The sequence below is a fragment of the Platichthys flesus genome, chromosome 2 (genome assembly GCF_949316205.1).
Source record: "Platichthys flesus chromosome 2, fPlaFle2.1, whole genome shotgun sequence".
Lineage (NCBI taxonomy): Eukaryota > Metazoa > Chordata > Actinopteri > Pleuronectiformes > Pleuronectidae > Platichthys > Platichthys flesus.
Window position 1 is genome coordinate 8,843,213 of NC_084946.1, and position 18,071 is coordinate 8,861,283.

Below are 18,071 nucleotides of genomic sequence, written 5' to 3' on the forward strand. Positions count from 1 at the left end.
TGCACTCAACAGAAGCATGTCCCTTCAGACATTCAGAAGCACCGTGAAGACAATAACTTCATTTTACTGCATCTTTACATTGTGAGTTAACAGGTCAAACTGAATGAAACTCATTAACATGAATACAATGAAGCACTGGGGGTTAGCTGCAATACTCTGACCTGGAGTTAAGCCCTGACTTCTGAAGACTGGATTAAGACACAGGACACTATTACTGTAAACACTGTAGTAAATACATGTGTTTATATTGACTGACATCCACCCATGCCTGTGCACGTTATCAGGATTATTCTAAGGCCACTGCCTGGGAAAGCCAACATGTTTGGCTCTTTGAATTCTCACCCTAAACATTCCTTCCATGTCTGTGTTTTGAGGCTTTGCTATGGTTTAGACAGTAGACTAAACTTCTCACTGGCTAGCTGTTACCCCAACACAATGCTAAACAAATCCCTCTTCCTCAGCGGCGCCCCCACCAATGGCAGCGTAGCCTGCTGTCAGCTGACCAGCGAGAGAAGATGAGGGTGAGATTAGACCAATCAGGGGTCAGGCTGAGGTTATCACAACCGCTGCAAAACTAAAACAGATGGGAGGACGGAGCGCAGCGCGACTCAACATCTACTGTTGGGATTCATATCTTCAGACCTTGTATTCTCCTGCTCCACTGGACTGGAAGAATGTCAGACTTAGTTTTGGTTTTGGATTCCGGGTCATGTTGCTTTAACAAAATAAGAGTGTGGATCAGCAGGTCCAGGGCGTACGATTCGACACATGATAAGATGTGTAAATCTTGCACAGTGGTTAAATCCCTCTGTCCCTTAACGAATGTGGCGTAGAAACAAGAAAACATGCTAAATAAAGGCCACTCGCGTGTCCCGTTGTCATCTTCAAATCTTTGGCTTTCATCATGATCACAAACATTATAAGAGAGTTACAATACACAACTTAAACAACATCACTTTTCTTGTAAGTAGCAGGGAACAAGATCACCCTCCTCTTTGGATTGACATTATTAAGAATTACATCAAATACACACAAGACAAAGTCTTTTATAAAGCATTGGTAACAAAGTGTGTAAGGTTTCATTATGATCACAGACATCCAATTTTTCTCTTAACTGTAGACTGGCCTTCTGGAATTTAAAAACCCAAACTTGCCCCAAATGGCATGTTTGCCCAAAACGTCATTCCTGTCGTCTGTCAGTCTGCTCTTTCTATTTTCCCCCCACGTTTGTCTATTTTTGCATAATTGTTTGCTTGTTTTCTTCATTATCTCTCCATCTGAAATTCAACTCCCCTCTGTGGTAAACATTAGGCCCCTCGCAGTCTCTCTCTCTCTCTCTCCCTCGTTCTCCCGCCAACTCCCTGCACCTAGATGAGATGTAATTGTGATTAACAACGCCGTGACAGGAGCACACAAGACTTTCGTCATGACGGAGAAACAAACAAACAGCGCTGACAGAGATAAAATGATTGAAATATGTACAACATCTTATCACAGATGTTAATTGTTTCCGTGTGGGAGGGGAGGGCGGCAGCGGAGAGGAGAGGAGCGGTTCACGTGAGGGAGGGAAAGAGGAACTTGAGAATATCCTCCCTCTGCCTTTGGCCTGCGCCTGACTTCAGAGCTAAGCCCTCTCTCAAGAGAAGGTCAACACCAGGTTCAACTTTTCACCTCAGCAGCCTGAGAGAACACACTAAATACCAAGGATTACACCACGGTGCGCTGCAATATCGCCCAGCCTTCCACTGCATTTCAGAACAGACCTACACAGCACATTTCGAAACCACAAAATTCAATAATGCACTTTCAATATAAAGTAAATGCCACAACTATGTGACTGTTGTCGTAGGGTTAGACACACTTGGTTCAGCAGAAAATACAAGTGCATCTGCTAGAAATGCATTGTGTTTAATTTGCCGAGGTATTATTATACATGCAACAACTGTAATTAAAATTCTATTCATTACATTTTTTCAGTTCAAGTACTCGCAAACTTTTTTTAAATGAAAGATACAAATTTTGATCAAACCAACTCTCAGAAATAAGCAGAACACAAAAGCCTCACGCCAATCTAATGTACTGAAGGGGCAAGTCGGCAGACAATGGCAGGGAGCTGGTGACCCCTGACTTAACTTTGTGCACCATATCTAGTGCTGAATTCCATGTGCGTGTGTGTATGTGTGTGTTTGTGTGAGCTTGTGAGTGTGTGTGAGGGCATGATGATGTCTGTGCTGGTCAGGTGTAACCGAACAGACAGAAACACAGACAGGCAGGCGGCCGGCTGGCGTCAGCGGCCACACGCCTGTCACGACACACCACACGCCGTGCAGCCACATACCTCAGCGCCCACACTGCGTACACACAATGAGCGCTCAGTCCCCCGCATCACGCACCAGCGGCAGCAGCAATGTGAAATATTCACACAGGGACAGAAGGTAGAGAGACGGGCGGGGAACTGCTTGGGGGGAGACCTGTGAGGTGAGGTCGGAGGGAAGGGTTCAAGGGAGCAGGGCTGAAACAACGGCAAGAGGGATGTGATACTGCAACTTTTACAAACTTGAGTTGTCTCTCTGCACAGCTGTTTGAGAGGAGAGGAGTCTGGGTACAAAAACATCTAAATCATATCTAGATTATGAGAATTGCTTTGGTAAAAATAAATGTTGAAATTGTATACAATATAAAAAGTAATTGTCATGCCTGCCCTCAGTAGAATTTACAGTTACACTTAAATCTAATCAATTACAAGAATCACAGCAAGAGCAGAAACAATACACTAATAAATAGACCTGTAGTCTATTAATCTGCATCAATTTTAAAATTTGAATTAACTTTAAAGTCTTACAAAGAAAAGATCCTAGTTCTCGTGCATGAGGAGTTGCTGATCTTTTGTCATCTGTTTTTACAAATTAAATTGTTGACTGTTGGCTGAGCTGTGTTGGGACTGTCTTCAGAAAACTTGTGATGCACTGTTTTCAAAAATTGTATTAACTAAATAATAAAATAAATTAATCACGGCATATCCTACAGATTATTAAAAAACAATTAATACTTATTTGCAGCGCTAATTACAATTTTAAATCAGTTTCTGATATTTCTCATCCTAGTGCCCTACTTTCTAAGTGAAACTTTCTGGAGAAGATTTTTTTTTAATGTAATTTCAGCACAGGAACACAGTACTATAACATGTTGTTCTCGTGCTTTATTTGAATTAGAATTATTACAAAGATCCCTGAAAAAAAAAAAGTAGTCACTTCTAAATGTTGGACCTGAGTTTCAAGACACTGCAGTTGTTATATAGCTCTCTCCCGCCCTCTGTTGGAGCAAGAGGAGACCTACATTAACTTCTTGTTAAAAAGCACCACAACCTCCTTATTCAACATGTCAGACTGATCTGACGTTTCAAACTTTCTGTGGATCTGAGGGATGAACACCACAGATATGACCATCTGTCATGTGAGGAGAGAAGGTGCTCAAGCACTTTCTATAGCCAGGGAGTGAATGGAGTACGGTGGGGCCCTCTCAAGCAAACGCTGACACCCTGAGCTGCGAACATCTGGTGTTAATCAGCAAAGCTTACACAAACACACACATACACACACGTACAAAGAGGCAGACACACACAGGCAAAGATCCCCCTAAGAAAATCCCTCTCAACTCCTGAACTTCCGACATGACTGGGGTCAACACACTTGCCCTGGATCTATTAGTACAAACGCCGTGGCCATGTCATAAGAAGTGGTGAGTTGTTACAGTACAAGGGCTATGCCAAGTACACACAGTAAATTCTAGGCTTACTGCGTCGGGCAATGACAACACATAACCACAGATGCATACATAAACACACATAGATTTAAACGAGGGTATAAAGGGGTCAATGTTCGGAGCTCTATACAATTAAAAAACCTGGGGACAGGGGTTGAATTTTGACTCCTGATAAAATGAAATCTACTTGACAATAGAGATTTGCACCATGAAAGAAAACGGAAAAACATTACGTCTACACATTCTAATGTCATTCGTGAACCACGAGGAAAGAGCAAGATAAAGACAACAACACAGTGTGACTAAATCCAATCTGCATCCTTCTGTGAAGTTAACATCTTCATCAAAATGTTGACCAAAAAGTTATTAAGAAGAAAAAAACAGCAATCCATATAAAAGTAGTCAAGCCATATCTTGATCCTTTGTTGGGATAAAATGTAATTTCCTTTTGATCCTTTATTTATTTTATTTTACTTTATATGTATAATGTGTTAATCTCCATTTTTTCAGATTCTTGGTCTTGCGGATGTTACTCTGATTGTGGACAGCATGATGTGACCTTTCGCGACTGACCTCAGTTAACCACACATATGTTTTCATTCGTTCTTGTTTAATTTGGTTGCAGCTGCATTGAGTTATGAAGGGATCTACATCGTGGAACTCTACTCTTTATCCTATTTTTGATGAATGTGGAAGATGTCAATCAGAATGTTTCTACATCAGACATATCACAACACAGGTGTAAACTAGAGGGGTACTCAGGGATCACACATCTCCACCAAGCCTAACGCCCTATCTTGCAAATAAAATGGCCTTGGCCCATACACCACCCTTCCATCAAGTTTCAATGAAATTGATTCTATAAATTTTGCTTTATCCTGCTAACAGACAGACAAACAGCGAAGGCAGAGGACAAAGGTTTAAATAGATTTTAAGTAAGAATAGTTTTTTTAATATATTGAGCACAAACCTTCTTTTAATTATTTTTAAACTTGTATTCTCTATAACAAAAGCTCTTATTGCTTTGCTGAGCTAACCTGTCCTTTTTGTTCAACACTTTTCATTGTGCCGTTGACACTGTGTTAACTTGGATACGGCAAATAAGACTTAATAAAATAAAATAAATACAAGAGCCAGGCAGGGGAAATCCCCTGAGTGGGTGTGCCATAGGCAGTCATGTTGCTAATAGCCTAAATGCAACATTTTAAAACACATCAGCAAATTTATATTAATATTTTAATTGGAGTGATAATAAAAAGCTTAGGATAATCTATTTTGAGAAAACAATAAGCTGAATTGACTTTTGAAAGTACAGCTAACTGATACATTAATTAATATCTTTATTACTTAGGATTAATAAGTTACATTCGTGGGAAGTCTTACCTCATTTTGGATTGAATTTATCAAAAAGAACTTCAATCATTCCAAGGTTTCATAAATATAAACAGCATGGATTATAATATACTATATACGTACTATAGTCTTACTATACCACACAGTTGTGCACATGTCATTATATAGTTCTGTGTAGGATAAAATACCTGTGTCCACGTGTGTGTGTCCCGGTGAGGCTCAGGAGCTGTGGCTCTGTGGGGACTCACCTGTCAACAAACACATGATTTACATCAACAGGCTAACACACACACACACACAGAGACAGACACACACACACACACACAAACACACACTGCAGCACTGTGTTGCCATTACAAACCAACTACAATGTGTCATTGAACTCACACATTGAGATCCCTGGTTTTAATTACGTCAGTTCTGCGTCTGTTGTGTTGAGGCTTCAAACATTAGCTTTAGCTACTTTAAACTTTTAGCTAGTCCTTTGACATTTGAAGTTGGTTAACAAGGTAGCCTCACTGTTCTGTATTTAAGATGGAGAAGTTTTACCGGAGGTGTGTTAACCAGTGTCTACATGCTGGTGGTGGCTTCTCTTGTAAACTTGGAACATAATATTTGGTGATAAATTAAAAAACATTCACATATCTCACCTCAGTGTAGCTTAATTAGCAAACTTACATTATGATCTGCCATTTCTTCTTCAGCTCAGCTCTCCAGTGCTACAAGTCTTGTTGGGCTCAATGCTGCCCCCTGTGATTAAAAATGACTTTACAGATTTAAATATGTTCCACTACAGCTGAACTACTGCTTTCAAAACTTGCCACAGTGAAGGTTTGGGGCCCTCATTGTAAAGTGGCACAAGCTGAAAATAACAGCAACACTTCACCATGTTTAGCTTTTAAACATACACAAAAAACTTTTTATGATTTACAGAAATATCGGTTTACTTTGTCATATCTAGTTTTCCCATAATGTCAATGTTAAATGTAAATATCAAATGTAAACATAAATGTCAAATATGAAATACAAATAACAAATCTGAAACTAAATATTTACATCTTAATTTTAAATTTAAACCTAAATGTTGAATCTAAATCCAAACATTAAATCTAAATATCAAATCTAAATATGAATACTACACGTATTTATTAGATCTAAATGTTTGATCTAAATGTTGAATCTAGTTGTTAAAATATATATTGGGTCTTTTATTAATGTAAACTTTTATATACTTTTCATGAAAAAGTAAATATAGCAAAGCTATTGCGGTAAATCTGGTTAAAAGATTTAAAACTGCACACCACCTTTTTTAAACATTTTACAGCTAAACATGTACAAATGTTGCTGTTCTCTTCAGCATGGGTCTCCTTTACAATCAGCAGCCCATATGAAAGTACATGAATATAATCTGACAAAGCTTCTCTCTCAACATAATAATGTTAATCATGCTTTCCACACCATCTCCAAACTCCCCTCTAATGCTCATTCCCACTGCTGCTCCACAGCTCAGAGAATATGGCAGCTTCCATCATGTCAAAGAAAGAGAGAAGTACTGGGATCCAGAAAGAGAGGAGGGACTCTGTGTTCAGGCTTTTTGTTTTGTGGAGGAAGTTGGAAATACTCAAGCACCTTAAAAGGTTATTACAGTACTTGGCTAGCTGTATTTTCTTTGACTTTTCAGCACTGGTAGGTTTCAGCTTTGGTTCTCATTCATCCAGTTTGGTACAGTTCAATGCAGAGGCAGTAAGTCACTTTATTTAAATAGACCTTTTCTAATCTTATCAACCACTCAGTGCACTTTACTGTGCAAGCCACATGCACCCATTCAAACAGCACTACTATGCATACATACCACAATTTGGTGTTCAATGTTTTGCCCAAGGACACTTTATTGTAGAGACTCCTCACTAAACTTTTGCAGGGTGTGAGAGAACATGTCATTCCACCAGGTTTGCACCCACAGTTCAAATACTTAAACTTTGAATCCTGAAAATGCAGAACTCAACTGGACCCATCCATTGTCTCTCTTGCAGTGAAACAAGGTACATATTTTTACATAGAGAAATATTTATTTTGGACATGTAAACAGAGTTTATTTGGGTACATAAGCAGACGAACAGTGCAGATAAAGCTTTATCAACTGTAATATTTAAGTCATTAGTGAATCTATAAAAAACACTTAACATTGCAGTCAGGCTTTACACAAGTTGCACACATTGGCATTGTTATTATCTGCCCATGTCACAGTTATATGATTAAAGGCAATACTGAGTTGTGAGAAATATCTACTGAATAATGTCCAGCTATTAAGTTTAAAAGTTAACCGTTGAGAGATAACTGTTCAGTTATCTAAAAATAGCATTAATGATGCTAGAGCTGGATCACAAATTATCATTTTGTATTATTTTCAAATAAATATGTCAGTGTCCCTGTTGTTTTAATAAGTTTTGTGTCTGCATGTGCATAATAGTTGAGTGATGACACACAAGTCGTGATAATCTGCTATTTGTCACATCACAACACTGTCACCATCACCTTAGAGTGACCCAAGTACAATTCTAATTCAAATTTTAAGATTCAAATGGTCTTATAAAGCCCTGACACAATGTAGTCTGAGGCTCTTCCATCAATGAGGCCTTCTCCATCGTTGTCGAAAAACCAGCAGGGAATACTTTCTCCATTCTTCATGTCCTGGCTGAAGTCCTTCTGCCAGTGTCTGTGGAGAAGAGAATACTGACAATTGTGGTGTGTGTGTGTGTGTGGTCCCGTATTACTCATGTTGTTTGGACCCACAACTGTTTACACAGTCACATTATGGGGATTATTTTTCTTATGTGGACAAAAGGAAGTCTCCATACGTAATTAATTTAATATTAAGGTGAAGACATGCTTTAAGGTTAAGGTTAAGGTTGAGGTTAAGGTAAAGGTAAAGGTTAGGGTTAGGGTTAGGTCTAGGTCTAGGTTTAGTTTTAGGTTAGGCTAAGGTTAATGTTAGATTTGAGTCGAGGCTATGGTTGGGCAAAGAGCCACTATGGTTAAGGTTGGAGAAAGTCTCCAGGACATCAATGTAAGAGTATGTATAGGTTTGTGAATGTGTGTGTGTTTGTTTGTGCGTGTGTGGTGTAAGAGTGTGTGTGTGTGTGTGTGTGTGTGTGTGTGTATGTGTGTGTGTGTGTGTGTGTGTGTGTGTGTGTGTGCGCGTGTGTTTGTGTGTTTGTGTGTGTATTTTCACCTTGTCACGTTGACTGCTTGTCCCTTCACATACATGGTGGCATCTAATTTCTCCTGGAGGTCACCTGGACGCAGGTCTTTCACCTCAAACTCAACCCCATGGTAGAACTGACCTGGACCAAATAGCTTGTTTAATATCTTTTGATCTATTGAAAGTTAAGAATTAAAGCATGGAACTATGAAATAGCTGTTGCTGACCTAGCAGGCCATGAACTGAAGCAGACACATGGTGGCTGTCCAGTGTGTAGAAGCCCAGGTAGTCCTGCTCCTCCTGGAGTCTCTTCCATTTCTTTGTGTGTTTGACCACCGTCAATTTAATGAAGTGTTTCAGGGTCAGGGTCAGGCTGCAGTTCTTTGTTAACTTGAGGTCCATGCTGGAACAGATACAGAGAATCTGTGTTTGACCCTATCCACTGTTGAAATGTTGCCCAAAACTTGGCTCAGAGGAAATCATTTAAGATCCCATACCAATATTTTGCGTATGAACTTGAGTTAATTAAGTGTATAATAAACACAACAAGTAACACCATTTTAACCTGTGTGCAAAATAACAAATATCTCTTTATACAGTTGTATAACATCTCATTTTTAACATGTCGCGTGCATGCATTTTATATATTATCTGCACAGCAGTTTTACTAACTTTTTTTCTTTGATAGAGGTTGTATCAGACCACAGCATCTTGACATGTTTGCCATTGTGGAAGACGGAGATATCCTGAGTGTTCACCTCCAGACTCACTCCCAGCTTCCGGTGCCTGATACCAAAACGCCCAAAGTAGGTGTTGGTTTTACCGTTTGGAACAACTTTCTTCTTGCCAATAATTTGGCCATTCACCAAAAAGCCTGAAGCATAATGAAAATCTTTCATGTTATTGCTTATTATGTTTTGATTATTTTTAAAGACACATGGTAAATGAGTGACTAACCTGATTTGGCGTCTTTGACCAGAGTGAAAATGGTTCCTGGTTTGTCGTTAATGTTGAAGCACAGTGCGTCCTTTCTCTCTGGCAGCTCTATCATGAAATGAGGATCTCCATCCACTGGACAAGCATCATCCAAGAATCATGTAAGACAATCGACAGACTCAATTATGATAGTAATAGACTGAGCACTGTGGATCATCCCCTGACTTTTAATACAGGTATGTGATAGATAATGAATAAAACTGAATATTTGAAATATCCCAGGTGTCATTGTCACATTGTGTCTGTTATGACAGGCTAATGCAATGATTTCCTTTTAGAAGTCAAAAATAAACATGAATTATTTCTGGTTTTGATGAGTCACGAATTTGTTAGAAGCTTACCATCTGCATGACTACGAGAACTGGCAGCACGACCTGAGCCTGAGGAACCTGTCGTGCAAACATATCATTGTCAAAGTTGTTCTGCCAAAGTGAGGGTCGATTAGTTGTGTCATATAATTAAGTTAAAAGAGGTTTACCACGACTAGATGAACTCTGGCGAGATGCAGTTCGGATGGATGCAGTTTTGTGAGATGTACCCGGATGGAATGCGACTTTTTGAGATGTACCCTGGCGTCTCTCTGCTTCCTGTCGCTGGCCTGTAAAACAGTTAAAAACACAAAGTCGGTTGGAAGCCATTGCCAAGTTATATTGAAACATACTGATTTAAAAGGTTTCTAATAATCTAATCTGAGGTAAATTGGCAAATAAATAACATTCTGGTTTACTAGTAAGTTAAGCAGATAGCCAACTTGTCCATCCATCCATTATCTATACCTCTTATCCATTGAGGGTTAACCGAGGGGTTGGAGCCAATCCAAGCTAATATTGAGCTAGCATCAGGGTACAACATGGAGAAGTAGCTAGCGAATCACAGGGCCAACACACGGGGCCCATCCACCATTCACTCTCAGATTCCCATTCACAGAAAACGCATGCAGACAAGGGCAGAGAACATGCAAACTTCACACAGAGACCCTGGCAAAACTGGAATTCAAACCAGGCAACAGTGCAAACCATAGCACCACCGTGCTGCCCCTGCTAACCTTTACTATATCAATTTGTTTCTATTCCTGCAAATAAAAGCAAAATATGTGATAATAATTGATAACTGGTCACATGTCCCTTACTCTCAGTCAGCTTGTCAGCAATGAGAGGGCTGTTAGGTCCGTCCTCGGTTTCAGGCTTGGTGACCACCATGGAGGTGAGCGGGGTGACAAAGCTGTACTGCAGGGACATGTTCAAAACCTTAGCTGTTGTAGCATCTTTCTCTTGCTGAGTACCAAGGTCACTGGGAGACAGAAAAGAAAGACGGGATCAGCTGGAAGTTGAATACTGACATGTGAACTATTCTTTGAATAATCTGTTCTTCTCAATCTGGTCAAAGGTACAATTTAAAGGTGAACGTGAACAAACCTGTTCTCCAGTAACTGCTGGATGGTGAGGTAGGCCCACAAACGCTCAGCAAAATCCCCAAAGATGTACTCTTGCTCTGGGTAGGTCACCTCCCAGTTTACCACATTGGCATTTCCCTGCACTTGTAAGTCTTTATCAGGCTGCAAAAACAAAAGATTTTTTCAAAAACAGATGATGAGAGAGGGTAGTTATTGTATGACTACAGTCACGCCAGCCACTCCAAGTTAAATGCTAACATCAGCATGCTAAAAAGGTTGTATCGAGTATAGCAAAGTTAATGGTTTTGTTCCTAGCAGTAGTGGACAAATTAATGTTTTAGCCAGGTGTTTAAGTTTGATGTCAACCATCCTTGAAAAATTAACAGCACAATATGATGAGCTTTGAATGTTCAGGGTCAGCTGCAACAAGATTAACTTCGTACCCCCTGGCCAAGCACTTCCACCAGGAAATTATCCATGTCATTGCCGCTCAGCCGACCGGACACCACGATCTCTGAGCCATTAAACAACTGGCTGAAGTGGTTTTTGGTCAACGAGTCCACTGCATTGTCAGGATAACGCAGGTCCACTTCCAAGAGCAGAGGGTTGGAAACCTCCTCAAAGAAACCCTGGAAAAAAGGCAAAGCACAAGTCATGCACTATCTGTATTCTACATTCCCTTTAATGCGCAGAGATAGATTGGCAAAGTTGTGTTACACATCTCCTTTGCTGTTAATCTGTCTTTTATTGTTTTACTTTACCTGGAGTTGAATAGCAGAATCTGAAGCTTCATATATTCTGCGGGCCAGTCCCTTATTTTGTCTGCTCATCACATCCAGGAAGGAGTAATCCACATTATTTCCAAATCCAAGACAGAACAGAGACATCTTCCCCTGGATAGCATCATGCACATTCGTTTGGATCATTTTGGGGACAGAGACACCTACAAGCACGCACATGTGCACAAAATCAAATGACAAACTGTTAGCCACATATAAGCCTGTTTTTAATTATCGACTTAATGTAGGTACATAGACCTCTGACCTTCCGGACTAAAGTATTATTATCACTCAAATCAAGACAACTTACCGCTGTTTGGCATCCCATCAGTCAGTAAAATAATCATATCCACACTCCTCTCTGGACGTGTCCTCTCTTCTCTTTCTTTCAACAGCATGCTCACTGCCCTCAGTACGGCGGCATTGATATCGGTGGCTGGGAGGGAAAGAACAAATTATGTAGTATTCCTCAGTATTTTCTTAATTTTCGCTACCAGATGTAACAAAGCTAGCCACGTGATGGTGTGGCAGAGGGTCAGTAAATGCACATTGTAGGAAGATATCAGATGACATTTGGGAATAACTCAAATTAAAATGATTTATTCAATATGCTTAGAATATGTCTCCTTTGAATGGAAAACAGACAGATTAAAGGCAGAGAAGTTTATGTCAAATAAATATACATAGTAACATTATGCATCTGTAAAAACAGATTTGAATTTTTTTTTAACTCTATGAATAGTAAATCGTTGATATTCAAACAGAATTTCTATTAATTTAGCATTGAATTAACCATATTGCACTAAAGTTGGTGTCTCATACATCCATTGTCTCTTATCTTCCTGACGTAGGCAATGGCTTCAACCACATTTTCCTTTGTTGCTTTAGTAAGCGAGTTCTTCCAGGTGATAATGTGGTTGTCAAACACGATGAGAGCAAAGTGGTCCTCCACATGGAGGTCTTCCAGAATAGCAACCAATGCGTCCCTCGTCTGCAAAAGTTCACAGTTAAACACATAAAGAGGATCATAGACTGATGCCTGCAGTATGGGGCTTGCTTACTCCCCCACATACACACTCACACACACACACACACACAGTGACGCTCACACACACACACACACACACATATCTTTTACCTGTGCCATCTTTCTTCCACTCATTGATCCGCTCCTGTCAATCACAAACGCCACATTCTTTGGGACTCTGCGCAGGTCAGGGGGAGCAAAGAAGTGCACAAAGTATCCATTCACAATCTGCAGGGCAGTAAAGAATTGAATCAACACTTGTTTGTGATTCTTATGTGCTACTGTAAAGACTTTGTTGGGAGCTGACCTGAACTTCTCCCAGGCCCTCCTCTCTTTTCACATCGTAGTTGATGAGGAAATCTCCGTCGATTATGCTCCCCTCACATTCTGGACACACTCTCTGCTGATCCAGTGTTGGCGAGAAAGAAATGCGGGCCTGCGATACAGAGAGATTAATTTGACATTATTCAACACATTACTTAAATTGTACTAAAAGAGATCATCAAATAATTTTAGAAGAACGGAAGCATGGAAATCTTTGTAATCCTTTACCTTTGTGCCAGTAACTGTTTTCTCCACCAGGGAAAGCAGGTCATTGGTGAGGAAAGTTGCTGAGGCATCAAGAAAAGTGAAGCCCTGAGGCTCGTAGATGTTGGCTACAATCTGTCTCCACACACACACACACACACACACACACACACACACACACACACACACACACACACACACACACACACACACACCAACACACAGATCAAGAGTGTGATATATGTCTCATTAATGTGCTAACAAGTTACACACAATGAAGCAGCTTCTCTTTAAGCAAATGTTGTTATTTTGACAGATATAACAGGAGAGAGTAGAACCTGAAAGTCCTGCACCGGCTGTTTCGGTTTAACTCGAGTCACGATCTCATACTGGCCCAGTTTCCTCTGAAGGAGTTCCTCATAGGTCAGAATAAAAACCACTTTATTGTTGGCTGCTATGTTGACAGACACTGAAAACACCTCCATCTTTCTCCCAGAGGCCCTGAAAGAATACAACAGAGCACATAATTCACAGTTTTCTGATGTTACAATGTGTTTGTAATACTTGGTTTATGGATATTCAGCCTCGTCTGACTCACTTGACCAGTCCAGCAGTCTTTCCAGACGAAACAGCCTTCTCATACTCTTTCTTAGCTTTCTCTTTCTCCTTCACCTCCCCGACATACACCTGACCTTCAATCTCCCTGAGAGACAAAAGTACACGGGTCAAACCCAGAGAAACTTGTAGCTTATGCTCAACTGTCAAAAGTCCTGAGGTTTGAACTGACATGCTGAAGTTGGTGATGAAGGCGGTCTTGGGCAGGTCCACCTCAAAGAAGATTTCCTGCGAGGAGTGTGCTTTGTTCAGAGCCTTGGAGGTCATGACGGTGTGGGTGAAACGAGACGTCACCGTGCACTCCACGGTGACACTGTACACCTCCACCACCTGAGAGGATGAAGGGAGATGTAATTTTGGCATGGTAATCGAGTAAAATGTTTTGTTTACGGGCGTAAGCATCATTAAATCGTAACCACTATGATTACGGCAAATAACCAAGACTAGTGGAGGACTGGTAAGCTCTGTCTTATGTCTCAGGAAGTGTCCATGACAAAAAATCTGTATGAATATAAATGAATAAATGAATGCCGAAATAAAATACAAAATATTTCTCTCTGTATTTCCAAAAAAATGTTCTTTCTCTATTTGTACATTTATTAATTATGAAGTTCTATATAAAAAAATCTATTTCCACATTGACTAATTAATTCATCTATTAAATTTTACATTAATTTGTCAATATATTTTTGTTTGTATTTCTAAGGTTATTAATTAATTCATCACTACATTTATGTATTTATTCAGTTCTGTTATTCTAATTCTGTCTAAAGCCTGATTGGTTATAGCGGCATATCTTGTCCCTATTTTTATCCCTAATAGAAACGATTCACGTCATGAAACGGGAAAAGTTTACTTTAAAACATGAGATGAAACTTACAATTACTCTTGATGCAGATAGAAATAAAATACAGATTGAGAAATCCCTTCCAGCTCTTTTATTGTCATGTGAAGCAGTGAGGAAATAAAAGCATGCCAGTGGACACAGGGGAGGGGAGAGCGGAACAAGTGGCATCTGGAACCAATGGGATCTATGGGAAATGTGGACTTCATTTCGCAACCGGTAACAACACCAAACAATCCCACTACTGTGAGGGAAGCTACCAGTCTTCTTGACCATGTTTATTCAATTATCATATTCAGATTTGAATCCGATCCATGAACAAATGTAAAAGCTTTGCAGTTAGTCAGACCCCCTGTCCCGATTTTACGTCAATAGAGAAATTAGTTCCTTACGTTTGTAGAGTTTGTGCTTCTTCTCTACAGAGAAAAAAGAGACAAAAATATTTTTTCATAATTAACATTGTACGCTTTGAGTTTTGCAAAAGGCTTGAACACAAAGAAGGAAAGAAAGAAAGAAAGATTTGTAGAGTGGCAGTTTAAACTGTGATAAGTATTTAAGTTGATTATACCTTTATTGACCTGGTTGCCATAGTTTCTTGGGTCTCCTGAAACAGAGCATAGAGTTACTTTGATAAGCACCATATTAGACAGCCCTTAATAAGACATTTTCCTGATTGTTAACCATTGGATACAGCCTGAACTGAAACAGTCTAATTTGTCAAACAATCACTTATTGCAATTAAAACTGTCCATGCTGTTGATAGTCTTCATCAGTCGTACTCCTCTGTTTTTCCCAAAATGTCGGACGAATGTCAAATAAACAGGTTTATCAGGAATTTTAAGGGATCTTTGCTGCAGCATGCCGAGAAATAAGAATCAGACAGATGACGCATAACAAGTGTGGGAAAACCACCTCAGATTTAAAGGTCACACACAAACACAGACACACAGAAACGGAAGATGATGAGTGAAATCGTTGCTCCACACACTTTAGTTCAGTTCAACCATTTGGACGTGACGGCCCCTCTGTGCCCTTTTTCCAGCTGGGGCTATGATGCAGTCGATTTCTAGAGCTTGAAAATGTGACATTCTTAACGTGTTCTGTGGAGTCGGGGGAACAAGGTGCAAGACCTGCTTGCTCCACTGCTGAGCTGAGGTCACTGAAGAATGGCTGTTGAACTGAAGGACGACCATGTTGACAGATGAATATGTGGGCGTCACGTTTACCATCACAGGTCATCTGCTTTAAAGGTTCAGTGTGTCAGATTTAGTGGCATCTATTGGTGAAGGTGCATTTTACAGTGTTAAGAAGAACCTGTAAAGGCCTTTTTGAATGTAAAGCATGAGAGGCTGTCTCTAAAACCAGTATTTGGTTTGTCCAGTCATGTAGAAATATGTTCTCCTCCGGGGTAGGGTAGGATTTAGATATATAGAGGACTCCCTCTGAGGTAACAAAAACACAAAATGTGTACTTTCACCTGGTTATACAGTAATGAGAACATAATTATCATAACTGCTGATAGTTCCCCTAAATCCTACAAACTGGACTTTTAAATGCATGAATAGAGATGTGTTCAGCCAGTCCATACATGAGTGTGATAGCACTTTATCTACACTGTATGTCTTTAACCTTGGTTTTCAATGAAAGTTCTATCCTCAGCTAATGTGTGCACACATTTATGAATGAAACTATAAACGACAATCTGACAAATTAATCAAACCTACACTCTCGTCAATATTGTGACCAAATTGTACAAGACCCATCTCACAAATGGTGACATGCACAGAGAAGATCCTTGTTAATGCAAAATGCACACAAGTCTTTTGTTACAAAAATGAGGACTGGTAATTTTACTTGGACTCGACTCCTGAAGATCAGACTTAACTAAGGACAAGGGTTTAAAATCAAGTCTGAATGTTTGGCCTGGTAAAAATATGGAAATGGTAAAAAGTTAATAAGACAGACATGAGTTTAGTGACTGCACCAAAGTAGTAAGCCTTTATAAGTTTAAATTGCGGCCAATAAAGCTTTGGACGGAAAATAATCAAAGCAAATCGGTCGAAGGGTCACTATTCTGATGCTGAAACGTCTTGAATCTTTCAGTAAAGATTCAACATGGATCTGGGACCATGAGTTCGATGACGTGCTTTAACAGACCTGGGACTTGACAATGACAGCGACAAACTCAAAAACAGCACGTGCAAAACTGCTGTTTTAGTCTGATGAGGATTTTCTTAATGAAGCTTCGTTGTCCCTACAGGTAAAAATCAAATCCTGCTAAATTGTCTTAAAATTCCTCCTACATCAATGATGTTTAACTTTAACTTAACTTAAATGCGTTTTCATGCTTCCAGTGTTCCTGCAGATGACTGGGTCACTGCTGCTTTAACTTCTTTTTTATTTGATTTTCTGTGGCGCTCCTCTGATTTCCTGCATAGCTGTGGTGATTGTGCAGGATAAACAGATCTTCCATTTGTTACTTTCTGTCACAAACAAAAGGGCTCTTACAGCTACAGATGCTTTCATAAACAGTGCATACACTCACCTCACATCACCTAATCATCATCTGACATTGAAATTAACTATTGTCGTGTATTCGTTAGAGTAAAACATGTTGACATGTGCTTAAAACATAATGATAGGCTTGCACTTATGGTGCTTGCCCTCTGGACACTCAGACATTCTCAGAGAGTCCACCAGATGTTTGTCTTATTTACTCTTTACCTTTTGGGGATGACTTTTGACCTAGGGAATCGTCTCTGACCAGCTAATGGATGGGTTCAGAAGGAATGTTCTTGACCAGTGTGTCTTCATGTTCGGACACAAAAACGTGTCCTTATTTAGTCAGAAATCCCATGTGGGATGTGTTTTACCTGAAGTCATGGGTGGAACCAAACTCCCTATATATGTGTGCTTTCATCCCCTGCAAGTCAGACTTTCACTATTGGCCGTGTGTGTCTCCGGGTATCTAGATGCCCGTCCCGACCTATAATTTCTTGTAATAAACTTTGTTACACTGAAACTACTGAGTCCTCGGAATCCTTCCTTCATCATCAACAACTTCTACAACATCATTGACCTCTCGGCTGCATCAAATATACGATAGTATGCACACAGAACTTATTTTAAATACCTGTGGCAGAGCATCACTCCTGGAAACGAGCAGAGCTCCCCGGGCCTTAGCGGGAAGGCAGATGTAGACGCAAACCCACAACAGAAGGACTCTCCACACAACAGGCATGCCTGGGAAACAGAAGTGCCTCTTCCCCGGCATGGCTGAGAATGAGTGTGGAAGGAATCTGAGGAATGTGGGGATCAAGTCTTCCAGCAAGAGTTGTACTCCGCCCACACTGTGCAGGAGGAGGGGCCCTCCATGTCCAAAGCTCTTCTTTTCAGTATGATTGTGTGAGTAATCATGCGTAGTTTCCCATTAATTGCCTGCTTGTGTGGGTTTGTTTGTGTGGGTGTAATGTTTAGCCAGTCCCCACTTGCCCATAGGTGTGTACTCATGTATTAACTTCATGGAAAGCTACGTAGACAGCAGGATTTTCATCCAACATTTATTGTGGTTC

General features: G+C 40.1%; 1 protein-coding gene and 1 long non-coding RNA gene across 4 annotated transcripts in view; both read right to left on the reverse strand.

Annotated features, from left to right (window-relative positions):
• The window catches only part of LOC133974027 (uncharacterized), a 49,153-nt gene extending 43,321 nt beyond the window's left edge, over positions 1–5,832 (reverse strand). The window contains exons 1-2 of one of the 2 annotated variants that reach the window (XR_009924635.1): positions 5,794–5,832; positions 5,304–5,363 (exon numbers count right to left, since the gene is read on the reverse strand). This is a non-coding gene — a long non-coding RNA (uncharacterized LOC133974027). Of the gene's footprint in view, positions 1–5,303; positions 5,364–5,765 lie in introns of both variants that reach the window. The other variant, XR_009924636.1, reaches the window with a different exon arrangement.
• A 1,332-nt stretch (positions 5,833–7,164) lies between these two features.
• Positions 7,165–17,780, reverse strand: LOC133961609 (inter-alpha-trypsin inhibitor heavy chain H3-like). Of its 2 annotated transcripts, XM_062396836.1 has the most exons (22): positions 17,633–17,780; positions 15,068–15,103; positions 14,892–14,915; positions 13,828–13,985; positions 13,639–13,743; positions 13,379–13,541; positions 13,065–13,175; positions 12,820–12,948; positions 12,624–12,740; positions 12,308–12,476; positions 11,796–11,921; positions 11,468–11,649; positions 11,150–11,335; positions 10,729–10,868; positions 10,443–10,603; positions 9,792–9,911; positions 9,655–9,702; positions 9,275–9,388; positions 8,990–9,191; positions 8,545–8,720; positions 8,348–8,459; positions 7,165–7,831 (listed from the first exon to the last, which is right to left on the reverse strand). In XM_062396836.1, the coding sequence occupies exons 1-22, from the start codon at positions 17,771–17,773 to the stop codon at positions 7,693–7,695; spliced, it is 2,859 nt and encodes a 952-aa protein (XP_062252820.1). In that variant the 5' UTR covers positions 17,774–17,780; the 3' UTR covers positions 7,165–7,692. The 2 variants fall into 2 exon arrangements, with proteins under 2 accessions (XP_062252820.1, XP_062252828.1); XM_062396844.1 differs by lacking the exon at positions 14,892–14,915.
• Between the last annotated feature and the right edge of the window lie 291 nt (positions 17,781–18,071).